At 44.8% G+C, this 18,327-nt stretch overlaps 1 protein-coding gene across 2 annotated transcripts in view; it reads left to right on the top strand.

Annotated features, from left to right (window-relative positions):
• The window catches only part of TP73 (tumor protein p73), a 309,820-nt gene that overhangs the window by 34,000 nt on the left and 257,493 nt on the right, over positions 1-18,327 (top strand). The window contains exon 1 of one of the 2 annotated variants that reach the window (XM_086921748.1): positions 18,029-18,229. The exons of the other annotated variant lie outside the window; for it this stretch is intronic. Coding sequence (XP_086777874.1) covers positions 18,191-18,229 — 39 coding nt within the window. The 5' untranslated portion in view covers positions 18,029-18,190. Of the gene's footprint in view, positions 1-18,028; positions 18,230-18,327 lie in introns of those variants that run through there. 2 annotated transcript variants of the gene reach the window in all.

Below are 18,327 nucleotides of genomic sequence, written 5' to 3'. Positions count from 1 at the left end.
TTACGTTCATATTCAAAGGAAAACATGCACTATGGGCGCACTCAAAACCTTTCTTCAATAGGCCAAATTAGGCATCCAGCAAAGCAGTATGCATGCACATTTTTTATGACATTTTTTGAGCAGGTGGGAAATGTGGATGGAGGTAGATGGTGTAGCGTGAGGGGTTTTGTTGGTGTTATTTGTTAGTGTGGGCTGTGGCCACCCAGAGGAAGCATTCAAACTCCTCCTGGGATATGCTCTGTGAGCTAGACCTAAATATTCAGGAGTAGTTCACATCTAACAATGGAGTAAGACACTTCTACTCATAAAAAATATTACATTGAATTCTATATTGCAGGTCAGAAATTCATTTCCCAGCGGAAATCTACAATAACACCTCATTGTCGCATAGCTCTACCCAGCTTGTTTTCCTCCTTTCAGATTACATAGCTCATGTATTCAGTAAACTACAAATCCATGCTATATCCTGTGTTGCTTTGTGAGTGAGTGTGTGCCTTTTTTGCTCTGGTTTCGTGTATAAGTTAATTTGCACCCATTTTCTTCCTTAATGTAGCCTTAATGAAGAAAAACATATCTTTAACTAACACCTGGCTTGTTTCAACAATTCTTTATGAATTACATTTTTTTGTCTGGTGTATCTTTATATGTTTATTTATTTGTAGTTTTCCTTTCAACATATTGAATATTTATTGTACTTAATGTGTACTATCACAGAACACTGTTATTTAAAAACAAAGCTACACCATAACACATTCTGTGTTTCCTTTCTCACAATCAAGAAGAATATGACTAAAATACGCTTATGACTAAAACAAAACTGTTTAACATCTGGAGAGGTGTTACCGAGTACAAAGAAGTATAGCACTGTTGAACTTCCCCTTTGCTAATTTGTTTTCATTATTTATTTTTTGAATTATACATTTTGTCTCGTTTGATTTTGGAGAAACTGTTCTTTGGATGATGAAAGTTTATATTTTTCTCAATTAAAAATAGTAAAAAAATATAAAACTTTAAAATAATCGTCACTTACAGAGATACAATCAGTGGTCGAAGTGGGCAGGATTGACAGGGCATGGTGTGCCCCTACTTTTTCAAATTAACAGATTCCGTCTCCCTACTCTCTTATTTTAAAAATGCGTCCCAACACAGCAGAAATAGTCAAGGCCTATAAATAAGGCTAGGCCTTTCATGGGCGTTTGGGGACGGGAGGGGTAGGCAAAGAAGGAAAAGGACTCTGTCTCTTCCTTTTTGCCCATAGAAGACAAGGACACTGTCCACTTCTCCTGCTCTGCCGCTGTCAGCTACTCCCCTCTCTTTCTTACTCTTTTTCTTATTTCCTCTCTGTCTCGCTCCTCTTCACTTGCTGAAAAAAAACTGTGACTTCAAGAAACAGCTGTTACACTCTCTTTCCTCTCTGTTCCTTCATTCATGCCCTTGTGAAATGAATATAAAAAAGAAAGAAACACTTTTGCTGGAAATGTCCTCAGTACGGAGACAAAAAAGGTTAAAAATACGAAAAAGAACTAAATAAAGCAAGACAAAGTGGTTGCAGGTGCCACATTAGCACCAATTTACAGAGTTTACCAGTGAAGCCCTACTTTGTTTTTTTGTCTTTCTTTGAACAACATTGTTTTCCCTGGATGGGGAAGTTCACCATTTCCTGGAGGTACTGCAATAACTGGTTAATGCTTGAAGTGGTCCTTATCAGCTGTTTTCCTTATTTTAGTTTATAAAATGTGTACCTCGGCTCTGTGTTCTGAGATGTGGTCTTTTTAAACCATTCTGCTTTCATTTTGTAAGGATATAAGCAATAGAAATTGAAACATATCCCTTCCGACCCCTATTGTCATGTCCTTAACTTTTCAGGCAAAAACAATCATTGATTTTTTAATATTAAGTGTAAAAGTGTTAAAGTAACCATGTTGTTCCTGCTTACATTTCACATGCTTTACTTAATCTAGCTTTCTCTATACGTGTTTTCTTTTTCCAGAATGTTTTTACTTTTTTTTCAGGCGGCATATTTTGCATGTATAGTGCATAATTTGAATAGAGTAGCATCCAGGTATCTATAGTTGGGCACAATTGGGTTGTAGCTGAAGGCAGTGTGAGTTTCTTTAAGTTGGAACAGTATGATGTTCAGAGGGGGAGAGAATGTGGCACTATGGCCAGTGCTGCCGAATTTGGAACTAGGGTAACCAGGTTCAGGCTTCATGACCAGTCTCCCAGAGCACTTTCCTGAGGGAGCACATTCACATGCTAGACCTCTGAAGGCATTGCTAGACCTTAAAAGCACTGGTGTCTTAGCACAAGCAGATAAATCCTAGCGGTGGCAATTGTGGATTAACCTTGAAGGCCTGTCCACCACAATCCATACTGAAGTTTACCTCCAGTCTTGTGGGCAGCCCCACGAAGCAGCATACCCTAGAGGTATAGTGACTCTGTCACAGAGGTAATATGACCCTTGAGGCCAGTCTGCCTCACCCATTGGGCCGAGACATCCCTCATCGCCGCCACAGACGACATCAGGCGCCAACTAGACAACGGCGAAACATCAGCCCTCATCCTCCTGGACCTGTCAGCTGCCTTCGACACGGTCTGCCATCGCACTCTAAAGACACACCTCCTAGAAGCCGGAATCCAAGAGAAGGCACTTGACTGTACCACTTCCTTCCTCTCCGGCAGAACCCAGAGCATCTGCGTCCCACTCTTCCGATCCGAAGCCACCGACATCATCTGTGGCATCCCCCAGGGCTCATCCCTCAGCCCAATGCTGTTCAACGTCTACATGGCCCCCCTCGCACAAGTGGCCCGCCATCACGACCTCAACATCATCTCCTACGCTGACGATACCCAGCTCATCCTCTCCCTCACCAAGGACCTGCACACTGCCAAAACCAACCTCCACGAGGGAATGAAGGCCGTCGCCGATTGGATGAAGAGCAGCCGTCTGAAGCTGAACTCGGACAAGATGGAGGTCCTTATCCTCGGACCCACCGCCTCAGCCTGGGAGGACACCTGGTGGCCGACCACACTGGGAACAGCACCAACACCCACCGACCATGCACGCAATCTAGGATTCATCCTCGACTCCTCCCTCTCCATGTCTAATTGGTCAATGCCGTCTCCTCCTCCTGCTAAAACACCCTCCACATGCTCCGCAGGATCTACAAGTGGATCCCGACTGAAACAAGAAGAACGGTGACACACGCCCTCGTCAGCAGCAGACTGGACTACAGCAACACACTCTACGCAGGAATCCCAGCCAAACACATACAACGACTACAACGCATCCAAAACGCCTCTGCCCGACTGATCGTCAACGTCCCCCATCGCAGACACATCACCCCCCACCTAAGAGACCTACACTGGCTCCCCGTTGACAAGAGGATTACCTTCAAGCTCCTCACCCACGCACACAAAGCACTCCACAACGCCGGACCAGCCTACCTGAACAGCAGACTCAGCTTCCACACCCCCACCCGCCAGCTCCGCTCCGCCAGCCTCTCCGCTTTCCCCCGCATCTAACGAATGACCTCCGGCGGCAGATCCTTCTCCTACCTCGCCGCCAAGACCTGGAACACCCTCCCTACCCACATACGGCAGACCCAAGACCAACTCCTCTTCAGAAGACTCCTCAAGACCTGGCTCTTCGATCAGTAGCAGCACCCCCACCCCCCTCAGCGCCTTTGGACCCTCACGGGTAAGTAGCGCGCTTTACAAGTACTCTGATTGATTGATTGATTGATTGGTACCTCCATTGGTCTTGTTTCAGCAGTAGTAGTGCAATTCATCAGGAACCGGTAGTGCAGGATTTCCACGCACACCAAACTAAGTTTTCAAACTTAATGGTTTCTTTACTTCATGCACAAGCACTTTTCACATGTGCTGCCTGCTTTGGGGCCACTGAAATTATGCAGCAAATGGAGGACAAAATCCTGCGCAATGTTGACTAAATTATGCAGCAAAAAAAAGACTGCAGCGTAATGCTGGACATTTTCTGATTATTTTGACATTTTTACACATACTAACAGTCTCTGCAAAGCTTTTGCCTCATTAGTACCAATGTAATATCCAAATGCAGCAGCGAGAATGGTGACCAGTCAACCTTTGCAAAGGACCCTCACTTCGCAGCAACACAAGTCGCATTTTGTTAGTTCCTTTTGATCAGTTTGAGCTGCAAACAATGTTTTTGTTAAAGTCAGATTATGCAGCAGATGATGTATTGTGTGGCAAATATAGTAGAGTTATAATTATGTGTAAAACATTTGCAAACAAGGACATTTTCCCATTCATGTTTGAACTGCTCTTGTGGAAAAAAGGAGGAGAAGTGACAGAAACTGCATGGCTCGGAGACAAGTGGTTTGTAATTCCACTTTTAAGCGTATTTGGGACATTCTGTGCTTGGAAACATATCCCACTTTGTGAAAGCATTTTAATGTCAGGAACTCATATTCAATTTTAAATAATGGATGTGTATCTATTGGTTGAATTAAATAATGTAATAAGTTGTAACTGATCAGTGAAATGCCAAACAAATACTAAAAATTGGGAAGTGTTGGTCTTTCTGGCCACACCTCTGACTCCGCCCACTGACCCAATCCTCAGGTTATTCCCACCCTCTGATTCTCCGACCACAGTTCCCCTACTCCCCCCCCCCTTTGACCACTGGATACAATAAATACAAGACAAGGATAAAGCGCTGTATAAAGTATTGCACTTTGCAAGCCGTTTCTTGCTGACTAACCAGATGTATAATGAAGTGCCACCTGGGGTTGCAGCCTTTTCGGTGTCAGGGCACAGAATGTGCAGCTGGTGCCCTGGGAGACCAGTGCACTCCCCAACCTGCTGGGGTTCATACCAGGTAAAACAAGGCTTCTTGAAAAGGTGTGTCATTCCTGGTACATGAGCTAAAGGGGAAGACAGGGGGGCGTGCTCGCATCAGGTCTAATATGTTATGCAGCTGAAATAGATCCTCCATGCATCTTTCAGTACCAAAGGGGGATATTCACAGCTAAATATCTGTACCACCACAAAGTAGAACAACAGCTCTTCGACTGAACCACTTCCCTGAATACAAATTAAATTGCAACATTCTTATTACTAAAGTACCCGTTTTCTGCGTGTTACAGCATCTCAGCAAACGAATGAATTACTCCTGATATTAAAAACCTGAATTAGGTCGTATAAGGCATTCGTATAGTGTGTTGCCGTTAGATATGTGACATGCGTTGTGCTGAATGCATAAATAAGCAAAACAAATCAGTATCTAATTTCTAGCCATTAAACCAGCATTGTTCCTGTTTACGGATTCACACTATTAAAATATTGCACCCTATTACTAAATAGTACATTCTTGTTAATAATAAAATGTTTACCCCGTACTAATGTCCATGGCTATTGCACCTATAGCATAGCACTTCGGTAAAACAGACAACATTCTGACTCTACAATTATAACTCTGTCAGCACTAAAGTAGAGCAAGCTCTGCTCTAAAGGCATCATATCTACATCCTGAACACATAACATAATATACAATACTTATTATGAAATTACTCCGCCTGGACAACTAAACTGTATGCACTAAGGGCCATATGTACCAAGACTATTTCAGAATCGCTAATTGGTATGTATCAAGAAAATCACAATTTTTTAGCGATTTCTTGATATTCCTTAATTGCGAATTCGCAAATTGTGAATTCGCAATTAAGGAATACTTTCCCATTCATTTCTATGGGCCTCCTGGCCCATAGGAAGGAATGGGAATTTATTCTCAATTTGCGATTTACAATTTGCTAATCGCAAATTGAGAATAATTTCAAGGGTGCAGGGGTGTCCAAAGGACACCCTGTTGCACCCGTGAAATAAGTATGGGTGCACATGTGGTGCACATACATGCCCTAAGGGCATGTATGTGCATCACAGGGCACTTCGAAAAATGCTGAAATGTGCATTTTTCAAGGAAATCGCAACTTACCACCAACTAGAAGTTGGTGGTAATTTGCGATTCCTTAAGGGCATTTTGGATTTTTTTTTCGCTTAATACATTGCATTTAAGGAATCGCAAAATTTGCGATTCCTTAAATGCAATCGCAAAATAAGTAATCGTAAATTTTGCGATTCCTTATTTTGCGCCCAAATTCTTTCATACATACCATTTTGCGAAAATGAGTTCGCAAACGCCGAAATTCTGAGAATTTCGGCGTTTGCGAACCCATTTGGCCTTGATACATATGGCCTAAATGATTTACCCTGATCACAGACAAATATAGATTTCCACAACAATTACATCATTGGATTATAGAATTTTAGTAATCCAAATACTTAATGGATTCATACATCTTATATTGAACTAATTAAAAATAATATACTTAGATGGTGCAATGCACAGGTAGTTGAAGTTGTACAGATAACATATTCAAATGACAGTAACGCCTGGAGCTGGGAGATAAGTAGCAACATTGGGCACTCATTGAACACAAAACACACACTTAAAGCGATCTACACGCTTCTCTGTTGTGTGTAGTTAAAGGCAACTTGTCAGAGCTCAGCTTATAGCCTCAATTTCCTAAAAATGGAGCATTACTGCTTAATTTGAGCTGGTGGTTTCCGATGCTCTGCACTGACAATAATCAACACCAGTGCTTTTCATGACCACCAGTTTAGAACCCATTCATTAATTTACGGGGAGATTAAATGATTTGTGCAGAATCACAGGATGTTGAGCTGACGCCGAGACTTGAACCTGGCTCCCCAGTTCCGAAGTCGGCAGCCCTGGCCATTACATCATATGCTTTCCCCTCTGTCATGGTTTGTAGTTGGTTCTGTTTTAGGCGGCGTTAACAGGAGAAAGGGGTTTGTGCAAGCTGCCTCCTGAGGAGAGCCCCCAGTGGTGTAGCAAGGGTGGGGACGTCCGCCTCTGGCGGCACGAGTTTTGGGGCGGCAGCCTCTCCTGCTCTTAACTGCGTCGTCCCGGGGCAGCAGAGGCTGGAATCGCCAGCACCGCCCCTTACTTACATGCAAATGCGGCTGCGCAGGGACCGCCATGGGTGGCAAAATGTCTAGCTACGCCACTAAAAGCCCCAGCACTTATCCTTTTACAAATTAGCCACTACTGCTTGTGAATAGACAGCGCTGCACTGTACATATGGCAGAAAGTTGCACTGCAGCGTATTTACCGAGTCAAGTGCCCATAAAAATCATCAACCCACACTCGCAAAAAAATCTTGTCACGCGACGGGAAAAAAGGTACTCAAGGGGTACACTGCATGAGACTGTTAATCGAGGCACGCTCTTCGGTGTCAATTTCAATTAGCTCTCTTGTAGTAAATCTCTCAATATCAATGCATTCCCATTCTTAATTTGTTGACCAGCCTATCAACTTGCAGCACCCCGATTTAACCCCTCCCCTGCTGGTGACGGAACCACTCCGTCATCAGCCGCGGTCGCTCTGTGCTGATGACGGAGCGGTTCCGTCACGGCCCGCTCGGCAAGCCTGCGCGGCGCGGATTCCGTGCCTGTGCAGACCGTTCCATTGAGCTGGTGGGGCCGTGACGGAACCGCTCCGTCATGAGCACAGCGCAACCGCGGCTGGTGACGGAGCGGTTCCGTCACCAGCATGGACCCGCCGCGCGGCCGCCCCGCCCCCTTCACACTGCGGCAGAATAGCCGCCGTAGTGAAGGGGTTAAGTTGCAGCTCGAGTTTCATTTGTGACTTCACCTCCTGTTTTGGGGATTGTTCTTGTATGGGTGAAATTATTTAAAATTGGGGAGAATATGAGCTTCTGTGGCATTTTCTTTCTGCAGGAAACTGGCATGCCCTTGAACATGGCCCTGCATGAAGCTCTACATGCTTGTGACAGCTTCCATAACCCAAAAGAGCAGTCTTCATCCAAGGGATTTGAAGGAAGAACATTCCCCAGGTGGGACATCAACACTTGTGCTTTGGCAGAAAAGGGTAGCTTCCCTGCTGCTGAGGAGTCTGTTTGTGGCTATGCAGATGTGTGGCGCCGTCTCTAAGCTGATAATTCAACGTCCTGCATTTCCCATCGGAATCTTTTCCCAGTTAGGTCCCTCGACAGGAGGCCTTCTTGTTTGTGAGATCAATGCCGTCACTATGGCAACGAGTGAACTGATGCTGAGGTTGGAACGGAAGGGCCCGTGGGCTATGATGACACTGCTGCAACCTGGCGGAGGTGCACTGGTCCACTGGGATACAGAGAGGTATCATGATAGGCTGGTCCCCCTGAAAGCCTGGTAGCGCCACTGCACAGTCGCATTTGGGCGAAATATCCTACTTTCTTTTTGGTTAGTCTAATTCTGGTACTGTACTTGTTGACACAGTTAGAATGTCTTTGATTGTTGGTGATCGGTGTGTACACAATACTTGGGCCCAGATTTACTAATATTTGACTCAGCGCAACGCAGCAAGACAACTTTCTGTGCTGAGCTGCTTTAAATGGAGAGCATTAAAAAAGAGAGCAGGAATGCCCCATGTCTTAGTAGATATAGGGCATTCCAGCCCTCTCTGTACTGACACTCTAGTGGCCGCCAAGCCCCAGTGCAAGCACCCCTGCACTGTGGTGCAAGGGGGCCTGTGTTGCAGGCAAGATAGTTTTTGTGCAGGAAGGGACACGTTCCTGCACAAAAACAATCATCTGAGGCTTTTACCTCTTTCTTTATGTGCTGTAGCTGCTTCCTGGAAAGTTTGAGGGTGAAATGTCATACACGGGTCGAAGAAAAGGGGGGGGCGTTTCAAAAATGCATATCCCCATTCATTTTTCCATAGCAAAATTGAACAACAATATGGTGGACCAGAAAGCGTGTTTTTAGTGATTTGGTGTAAATCCGTTCTGTACTTTTTGTGAAATTAAGGCAAACAAAGTTGTAGATTTCACGGCGCTGATGATCGAGGAAGCTGGCAGACCTTAAGATAAGATCTGATTGGCTGCCACATCAACAAATATGTGGTGGCATCCTTTTTAGGACTTGGGACTGAGTCCCCAGTCCTGGAAATTCGTTAAAAAAAATAAGGGGGCAGGGTACAGATACTCTGCTCTCTTAGGTCTGGTGGATTGGTCCCTCAATTAAAAAAAAGTCACCACAAATTTGCGGAGGAACCGTGCATCTGTGGTAAAATAAAAAAATAAAAATGCTGCTCCTGTGCATAAAACCAAAAAACAAATCCCAGTGTGGGCCAGGACTCAGGGGTGGCAAAATCAAGAGGATGGGGGTGGTGTGCAGCCCCATTTCCCCGACCCCCTGTAGGGCTAACCCCCTTCCCGAGCCTTCATGAGGCCACAGAGACCCCATTCTCCAGGGCCCGTATTTTGAAAACGTTATAAGAAAGACTCAAAGTCATGCTTTTTTAATGAAGCTTATTAAAACATTTTATGACAATCACTTTTATTAAACATTACAGTGTGTACATTTATAAAATATGCATTTGTTTATAATTATTCCTGACTTTTTGACAAAAGCAATAGTTCTGCTTTTTGTATGTTGATGTGCTGAACTCATGATAAAGTCAATAGGTCCACTTTTTATATTTTGGTGGTCTGACCTTTTGACAAAATCAGTAGTTCTGCTTCCTTAAAATGACACTGTTAACATAGGCAGCCATGCAAGCACGCAGGGGTTGAGTCAGGGCATGGCCGAGAGCCAGACCCTGTGCCCAACCCCACTCATGTGCCCTGTGGGGGGGATGGTGCCCCTGGAGAGGTTAGACGAATGGGGTGCACAGCGGGAAGTTGGACACGAGAAAAGGGTTGGGAGCATGACCTGGTCACAGACGAGGAACTGTGCCCAACTTCACACCATATACAGCCAAAGTCTAGGGGTTGGGTGCCAGCTGTGGGTTGTGCTGTTGTGCTGTGGGAGGTAGGGTTCTCACAGGGGTTGGGAGCAGTGCCTGGCCACAGGTCAGGCCCGGCACCCAACTCCACGCTGCATGTTGCCAAAGGCCATGCGCAGCCAGGCCATGTGCCCAACAGCTGGCTGCACATGGGGATGGACATCTTACTTTACATTAAAAAAATAGAAATTCACTGTAAGACCAAAGATTAAAGTGACAGTTATAGTTAGAATTTGTAATAATAAGTTACTTTACATTTAAAAAAACCCTTAGAAATATGATGAAATAAACATAGGCTAAAGAGACTATAACTGGTACTTGCGCCCTCGCCATGAGCTGCTAATTACTTCACATATTATATCACTCATGATACCCCCCTTCCCCTTAATTATGGATTTTGGCCCTGGGGAATGGGTCCCCCTGGCCTAATGAGGCCTGGGGAGGGGGCTGTCCTCCCCTTTTCCATTGCATTTGGCCATGGGGGTCCTGGTGTCTAATTAGGCTCGGGGGGGGGGGGGCACTCCTCTTAGCATTCGTACCAGGGGAATGGGGCGCCCTGGCCTAATAAGTCTCAGGGAGGTGGGCTGCTCAGCCCCCTACCCCTTTAAAAAGAAGGGCCTCTGGGAATTGGGTTCTCGCGGGCTGAAGACTGGCCATAGGCAATGCAATATAAAAAAATACACAATGTGTACTATGTTTCATATGGTCCTATTTTGCCATCTACGGGTTCTGGTGGCATTTATAAACCACTCAACCTTTGACTTTGCACGGTGGAGGGCTGGTTGCCCATGGCGGGGTTGATCGCAGGGCCTGGCAGAAAGCCAAGCGGTGTGCTCAATTCCAATGCGGCTGCCCAACCCATCTCTGCAGAAGGCTGAAGGCCAAGTGGTTTCTAAATATTACCAGAGGATTTGGGCATATGCTCAAGGTTGCATATGAGTCAAAGACTAACAATTCACTGAGCAAACAAAGGTTAAATTGACATTATAAATAGGTGTTGAAATGAGATAACATCGAACGCTTAAAAACAAAGAAACACAGAAATTCACAAGTTATAGTTTACTGAACTAACCATACCTTGTGCCCGCCAGGTACTGCTTATTAACCTCTTATATTAAGTCACTCCTAACAAGGTAAATTACATCATTGAAAGCATCACTGATGATCTCTCAAGTTATATCATTGATGACAATACTAATGACATCATTAAGTCTTTGTGACACCGTCCTGTATGGTTTCGGTATCGAGAAAGCCTGGCTCCTCGACCGGACCACTGACAACATGGCCGCCCTCAAACACGCGACCCACAAGCACCTCCAGCTCATCCGCACCACCAAGAAGAAGTCACTGAAGGATCGACTGGACAACAACGCCCACGACAGCAAGGAACTCTTCAGCATCGTCAAGGAGTTCTCCAACCCCAGCACCGGCAACAACGACATCACCCCCTCACAAGATCTCTGCGACTCCCTCGCCTCGTTCTTCCACCGCAAGATTGCCGACATCCACAACAGCTTCGGCACAACATCCCCGCACCCAACTGCCGAACCAGCGCACCCCACCACGACCCTCCGTACCTGGGCCGCAGTGACCACCGAAGACACAGCCCGCACGATGAACACCATCCACTCCGGATCTCCGACCGACCCCTGCCCCCACCACGTCTTCAACAAGGCCGACTCCACCATCGCACCCCAGCTCCAAGACGTCATCAACACCTCCTTCGACACCGCCACCTTCCCAGAGAGTTGGAAGCATGCCGAGCTTAGCGCCCTACTGAAAAAACCAACAGCGGACCCAGTCCGACCTCAAAAACGTCCGCCCCATCTCGCTCCTCCCGTTTCCTGCCAAAGTCATCGAGAAGATCGCCAACAGACAGCTTGCCGCCTTCCTCGAGACAAATGGATCCCTCGACCCCTCGCAGTCCGGTTTCAGAACCAACCACAGCACCGAGACCGCCCTGATCGCAGCCACCGACGACATCCGAGCCCTTCTCGACAACGGGGAAACAGCGGCCCTCATCCTCCTGGACCTCTCCGCAGCGTTCGACACTGTCTGCCACCGCACCCTAGTCCAACGCCTCAGCAACACTGGCATCACAGAGAAGGCATTGAAGTGGATCATCTCGTTCCTCGCGGGAAGAACACAGAGAGTCCGCCTCCCCCCGTTTCGCTCCGAGGCCACCAAAGTCATCTGCGGCGTCCCGCAAGGATCATCACTCAGCCCCACCCTCTTCAACGTCTACATGAGACCTCTCGCAGCCATCGCACGCCAACACAACCTCAACATCATCTCTTACGCCAACGACACCCAGCTGATCCTCTCCCTCACCAGAGACCCCGACACCGCCAGAACCAGCCTCCACGAAGGGATGAAAGACGTCGCCGAGTGGATGAAGAACAGCCGCTTGAAACTGAACTCAGACAAGACGGAAGTCCTCATCCTTGGACCACCACCCTCCGCCTGGGACGACTCCTGGTGGCCCCCAGCCCTGGGCACCGCCCCCAAGCCGAGAGACCACGCACGCAACCTGGGCTTCATCCTGGACTCCTCCCTCTCTATGACCAGACAAGTCATCGCCGTCTCCTCTTCATGCTTTCACACCCTCCGCATGCTCCGCAAGATCTTCCGATGGATCCCGATCGAAACCAGGAAGACGGTCACCCAGGCCCTCGTCACCAGCCGGCTGGACTACGGAAATACCCTCTACGCCGGAACCACAGCCAAGCTACAGAAAAGACTACAGCGCATCCAGAACGCCTCCGCCCAACTCATCCTGGACATCCCTCGACGCAGCCACATCTCCGGCCACCTGAGGAACCTGCACTGGCTCCCCGTCAACAAGAGGATCACGTTCAGGCTCCTAACCCACGCACACAAATCTCTCCACAACTTGGGCCCCAAGTACCTCAACGACCGCCTGACCTTCACTTCGAACAATGGGTAGTGAGGTTTTAACAGCGCATAGCCTATGTAGCAATAAGTTTACAGCTTGTTATCTCAAAAATGGGGCATCAAGGGAACCACAGACAGCTACCAACCACCGCTGTCAAGAGACAGTAAATTACAGACGTAATTGTTGTCACAATAACAAGTTTTACAGAGTTCCCTGAGCACAAAAGTATATGAGTGTATCTGTTAGATTTACAGATGATATCAATTCAAACAATGAAAGTCCATATCCATGTATCCAAGTTTGAAAAAAAGTCCTTATTTTATTTCTCTTCCAGATGCTCACGAAGACTTGTGGATACAGCAGTACAGTCCTGATATCAATTACAACAGCCAAACGCCGGCGCCGGCGTGTTGTAATTGATATCAGGACTGTACTGCTGTATCCACAAGTCTTCGTGAGCATCTGGAAGAGAATTAAAATAAGGACTTTTTTTCAAACTTGGATACATGGATATGGACTTTCATTGTTTGAATTTATATCATCTGTAAATCTAACAGATACACTCATATACTTTTGCGCTCAGGGAACTCTGTAAAACTTGACCGCCTGACCTTCCACACGCCCACCCGCCAGCTACGGTCTGCCAGCCTCGTCGCAGTACCACGCATCTGCAGAGCCACCGCCGGAGGCAGATCCTTCTCCTACCTGGCGGCCAAGACATGGAACTCCCTCCCCATCCACCTTCGGCTGACCCAGGACCACCCCGCCTTCAGGAGACAACTCAAGACCTGGCTGTTCGAGCAGTAGCGGTCCCCTTCCCCCAAGCGCCTTGAGACCCTTCCGGGTGAGTAGCGCGCTATACAAGTGTTGTGATTGATTGATTGATTGAGTGTAGTTGAAGTAATTCAACATGTTACACTGTGATCAATTTTCGATCCATGTGATAGTTCGACATAATGATTAAGCAGATGCTGGACCCACAGAATATCTGTCAAGTCACCCAAATTTGGTGGATGTCACCCTATTTTTACTGGTATTTACCCTCCTAACAAAGCAAATTCACCCCCTCTTTAAACCTTGAACGCCATTTAAAGAGAGTTTACATACTTTCGCCATGACATGATCACCCTCTTAAAGACTTTACAATTTTAAGTCAAAAAATTGACAGATATTCATTTACCAGTGAAAAGACATCTTCTTCCAGGCTCCAAGGAGTACCCTCCATAGTTTGCTAACATACACTACACACTTTCTAGAGATGAGCACATTGCCATAAATCCCTACTGCCATCCTTATAACTCCAGTTCTTAAACCACCAGTGACTTACTTCTACATTAAACAACAATCTGCAGTGCCTCATACGCTTCAGTGAAGTTCTTGACATAAACATCCACACCTTATAAATGTCCTTGTTACATGGAATTTATCTATAGCTCTGTATTACAACGAATTAACATGGGAATGCCCACAGACATCCACTGGTGGATAATATATTGCCAACAGAAGCTTTGGTTTTTCTCACAGATTTTTCGCAACATGCTTTGAATTTAATCTACAACCTATTTTGAAACATACCTCTGCAACCGACATCCGGTGTGTTCAGCTCTTACCTTATTTAACATGGAGTATTGCTTGCTCTCGAAACTTTCATGGTTTGTAAACAGCGCACCATTTAATTTTAACGCACAACCAGAGAGCTTATGCTATTTGCATTCCGTGCATCCACATGTGTATACATAGTAACTTTATGCTATACATAACTATAGGCCATTAAATCTGAGATAAAAATAGAAAAACAACTTTATAAAACTCACAAAGCCTAAATTACATTTTCGATGTTGTGAGCCATATGATTTACTAGCTTCACACATTTCTTCGCCTGCCACTATTGGATGTCAACGTGATTGCACAAAACGGGTTCATATTTCCAGAGCTACAATGATGCAACTTTTTGGTCTACGAATGGCAAGGGTTTCATCACTTGGGTAGGGAAGGCAAGGCTAAGACACGGAATTCCATTCAATTACTGAATTACTGTACTGGGGGGACATGGGTATACATGATATTACAATCTTTTATGCTGCTTTTTGTGTGTGTGCCCCCTGAATATCAAAGATGGAATATCAGGGTTTAGGAATTTCGAGGACAAAATATTGAAGCCAAAATATCAAAAGATAAGTAAGTATAGATTGTCTATACTTAACTCCATATATATGCACCTTGATATATATCTTCGAAGTACGTCGGTGTGGACTTCGGAATAGCAAATCTATACTTCCTTAATATGCACTTACTAATCAATATTTTGGACTTTAATATTTGTCCTCAATATTCTTGCATCACAATATGTATATTCTCAATATTCAGTAGTACAATTTTTTTGTAGTATTCTATTAGCACACGTGTATGTTTATAATCTTGTTTACGTATAAGAGCTGTATTTCACACACCATAAACTGATTTTTCCGACGGTGCTAGCTGTGTGACTCAGGTTCAGGGATAAGCATGATTTACTCTTGGAAATCCTTTATTTAGTAAGTCACTCCTAAGATGGGGGTAAAACACAATTACTCAAATAAAAAGCTTTGTAAAACCGTCTCCCAGTGTTCAAGTGCTGCTCATACCTTGACTTTCTCTGTTGTTAATCCACACATAAAACTCATTTTTTAAATGTGTATTTCGTTTTTTAAATTTTGTGACTTGCTGCAAGATCTGCTCTGCTAGAGTATTATTCCATCTTTCTTTATCAAAATTTTGTTACACATACAATCCATGAAATACCTTTTACTGCCTGGTTTATTCATCACTGGTGGAATCGACACCAGTCTTCCTGGTTTGTGATTTGATACTAACATTATTCTGAATGGTAATACGCATGGCTGCATTAAATTTGAAAAGCATGCCTTGCTACTGTCAAGCTAGCATCTTTCTTTTTATTTTTCCTATCTGTACAACACAGAGCCACAGTTGAATGTGTCCAGGTAAATTCCTAGTTTTTATTTTGTTAGAGTTTTATATAGCGTAAACTAGACCCGAGACATAGGGTATCAGATCACTTTACATGAGCACCAGTTTAGTTACAGATGAACACATTAATTTTTGCTAGGCACAGAGAGATTAAGGGCCAGATGTAGGTCACCAAATACCGATTTCGGCCGTTACCGACTGATATTTGGTGATTGAGATGTAGGGGGCCTACATTTTACAGAATCGGTAAATTTACCGAATCGGTAAATTTACCGATTCTGTAAAATACTGATTCGGTAAATTTACCGAATCGGTAAATCTATATGTAGGTGGCACTGCAAACAGTGCCACAGGCCCCTAAGAATTCGTTATTTACCATGTTATACTTTTGCATGATAAATAACGAATTCCTGTGTACATGCACATCTGTGCATGTACACCGGTGCCATGTGGCACACAGACATGCCCTAAAGGCATGTATGTGTGTCACATGGCACACAAGCCTGAATCAGGGGTGCAACAGGGTGTCAAAGTGACACCCTGTCCCCCTTGTCAATTCGGCAATTTTACCGAATCAGTATTTACCGATTCAGTAATTGCCATAGGTTCCTATGGGCCTCAAGGCCCATCGGAATCATTGGCAATTACCGAATCGGTAAATATCGATACGGTAATTACTGAATATTCCTGATTCGGTAATTGATTCGGTAAAAATACCTACATAGCATTTACCGATTTGTAAATATCGAATCGGTCAAATTCGGTATTTACGAATCAGTAAATGCTAATTACCTGCATCAGGCCCTAGGTGATTTGCCCAGAATCACAGGATGTTGAGCGTCGTTGCTGAGACTCGAGCCTGATTCCCCAGCTTCAAGGTCCCTTGCACTAGCCGTAAGGCTACTTGAGTTCTGAAACTTTATGCAACTTGGGCCTCTGATAAAATTCACAAGATATTAAAGAGGAAGAACAACAATGCTTCTCCATTGGCGATAGGCACAAGGAATTGAGATATTTTTTGTTGTTTTACCCTGAGATAATTCCCTTGAATATCATTAAAATCCTGGATGTCGTTGAAAGATGCTGATTGTTTATGTGGTGATTGACAGACCCATGATTTTGACGGATTGACAGCCACACATCATTTAGGTTTCAAATCTTTATTGCTGGATCAAATTTTGCCATGGTGAAGGCAGCAAACCCTCAAACTGTAAAAAGCACTGTTACAAATAAAAGTCAAACATTTTTCCAAAAGAAGAACTTAACACTACAAATATCTTTGGCAAAAAGCTTCTGTCACTGTTAAGCTTTCTAATTTGATTAAAAATATATATCTAAAGTAATATTGTTTTTCGATCCAGGACAGTCCAGAATTAACTGAACAATCTTAGCTCAAATGTAAAAGAAAAATCAAAAAGAAAACATTACAGGCTGCTAACTCATACCTAATTATGGTGGTCTTTTCGTTGTATTCAGTTACATTTAGCGACGATTTTGGTAAACAAAATAAATAAAGATCCACGTGAGTGTAGAGTATTCCTGCGGTAACAAGAGACTTTAGCACGCTGCAATGTTCTACGCTTACATTGGTGTTGCAAGGCAAGAAACAAGTATTAGCCAATCGGGAGCATGTGATCTTTAAAGTTCCAGACCCCAGAAGGTTTTTCGATGCATTAAATGTGGCTTCATGTGCAAAAGATGCACAATCCTTCCAGTTTTAAGTAAGAGGCATCTCTGTTGTTGTCAGAGTGATGTCTCCTGAGAATTTAGACACATACAACAGCTCAATTTCACCGTTCTCGTTCGTTGTCTACTCATCAACAAAGAACCACATTACTATAAATACTGCGGAAGTGTGGTACAGCTCATAGGAGACTTTTGTGTACCCTCTTATGTGCTTTGTATGTTTATTCGATCCATAATTGCTCTAAACAGTTTCCAAAGGAGACCTATAGAACGAAAGTTATGACTGTTCCTATTGCAAATAATCCACAACCTCTCTCTTGCTTTTACATCCTACGCCAGGTTTGATTCGATCGGAAGAATTTGTATTTTTTCCACGTGCCTGGTCAAAAAACTAAAAGCAGCTTTAAGGAATTAGAAAAGGCAAGGTTTAATAACAGAGAAGGACCCCGATCCCCCCCTCACGGGGATGTGTGGTGCAGTCCAAGACATCATTGGGCAAGTCTAAACCTGCCTTGTGGTTTAATGAATAGTCATGAGCCCGGGAAAGTGGGAGGGCCCAGGTTTTGTTGTTAGATGCAGTCTAGTTGACAGAACCAAGGGAGCTGGGGACAAGCAACAAGTGCCATTCATGTACCACAGCATCCTCGGCAGGTCTGTCGCCTGTGCTTTTGCTACAGGTGTAGTCTCGCGGCCATCCACCCGCCTGCCTCCGCATTGTACCCGTCCTCCAGACCCCATGAGTCCAGTGGCAGGGAAGTCCCCCGTTGTGTGTAAATTCCAGGGAGAATAAAATGCTGTACATAAGTGACCCCATGCAGCCGTACACCACGGTAGGTGCCACTTTACCTTAAGTCTTTGCACTTTTTCACTTTTTATTCTCTTTTGCGGCTTCTTTGCCCTTTTATTGACCTCCTTTCTTTGCAGTAAC

Source organism: Lissotriton vulgaris, chromosome 5 (genome assembly GCF_964263255.1).
Source record: "Lissotriton vulgaris chromosome 5, aLisVul1.2, whole genome shotgun sequence".
In the NCBI taxonomy this organism is placed as follows: Eukaryota; Metazoa; Chordata; class Amphibia; order Caudata; family Salamandridae; genus Lissotriton; species Lissotriton vulgaris.
The sequence above is the reverse complement of the archived record's forward strand: the minus strand, read 5'-3'. Positions and strand labels throughout refer to the sequence as shown.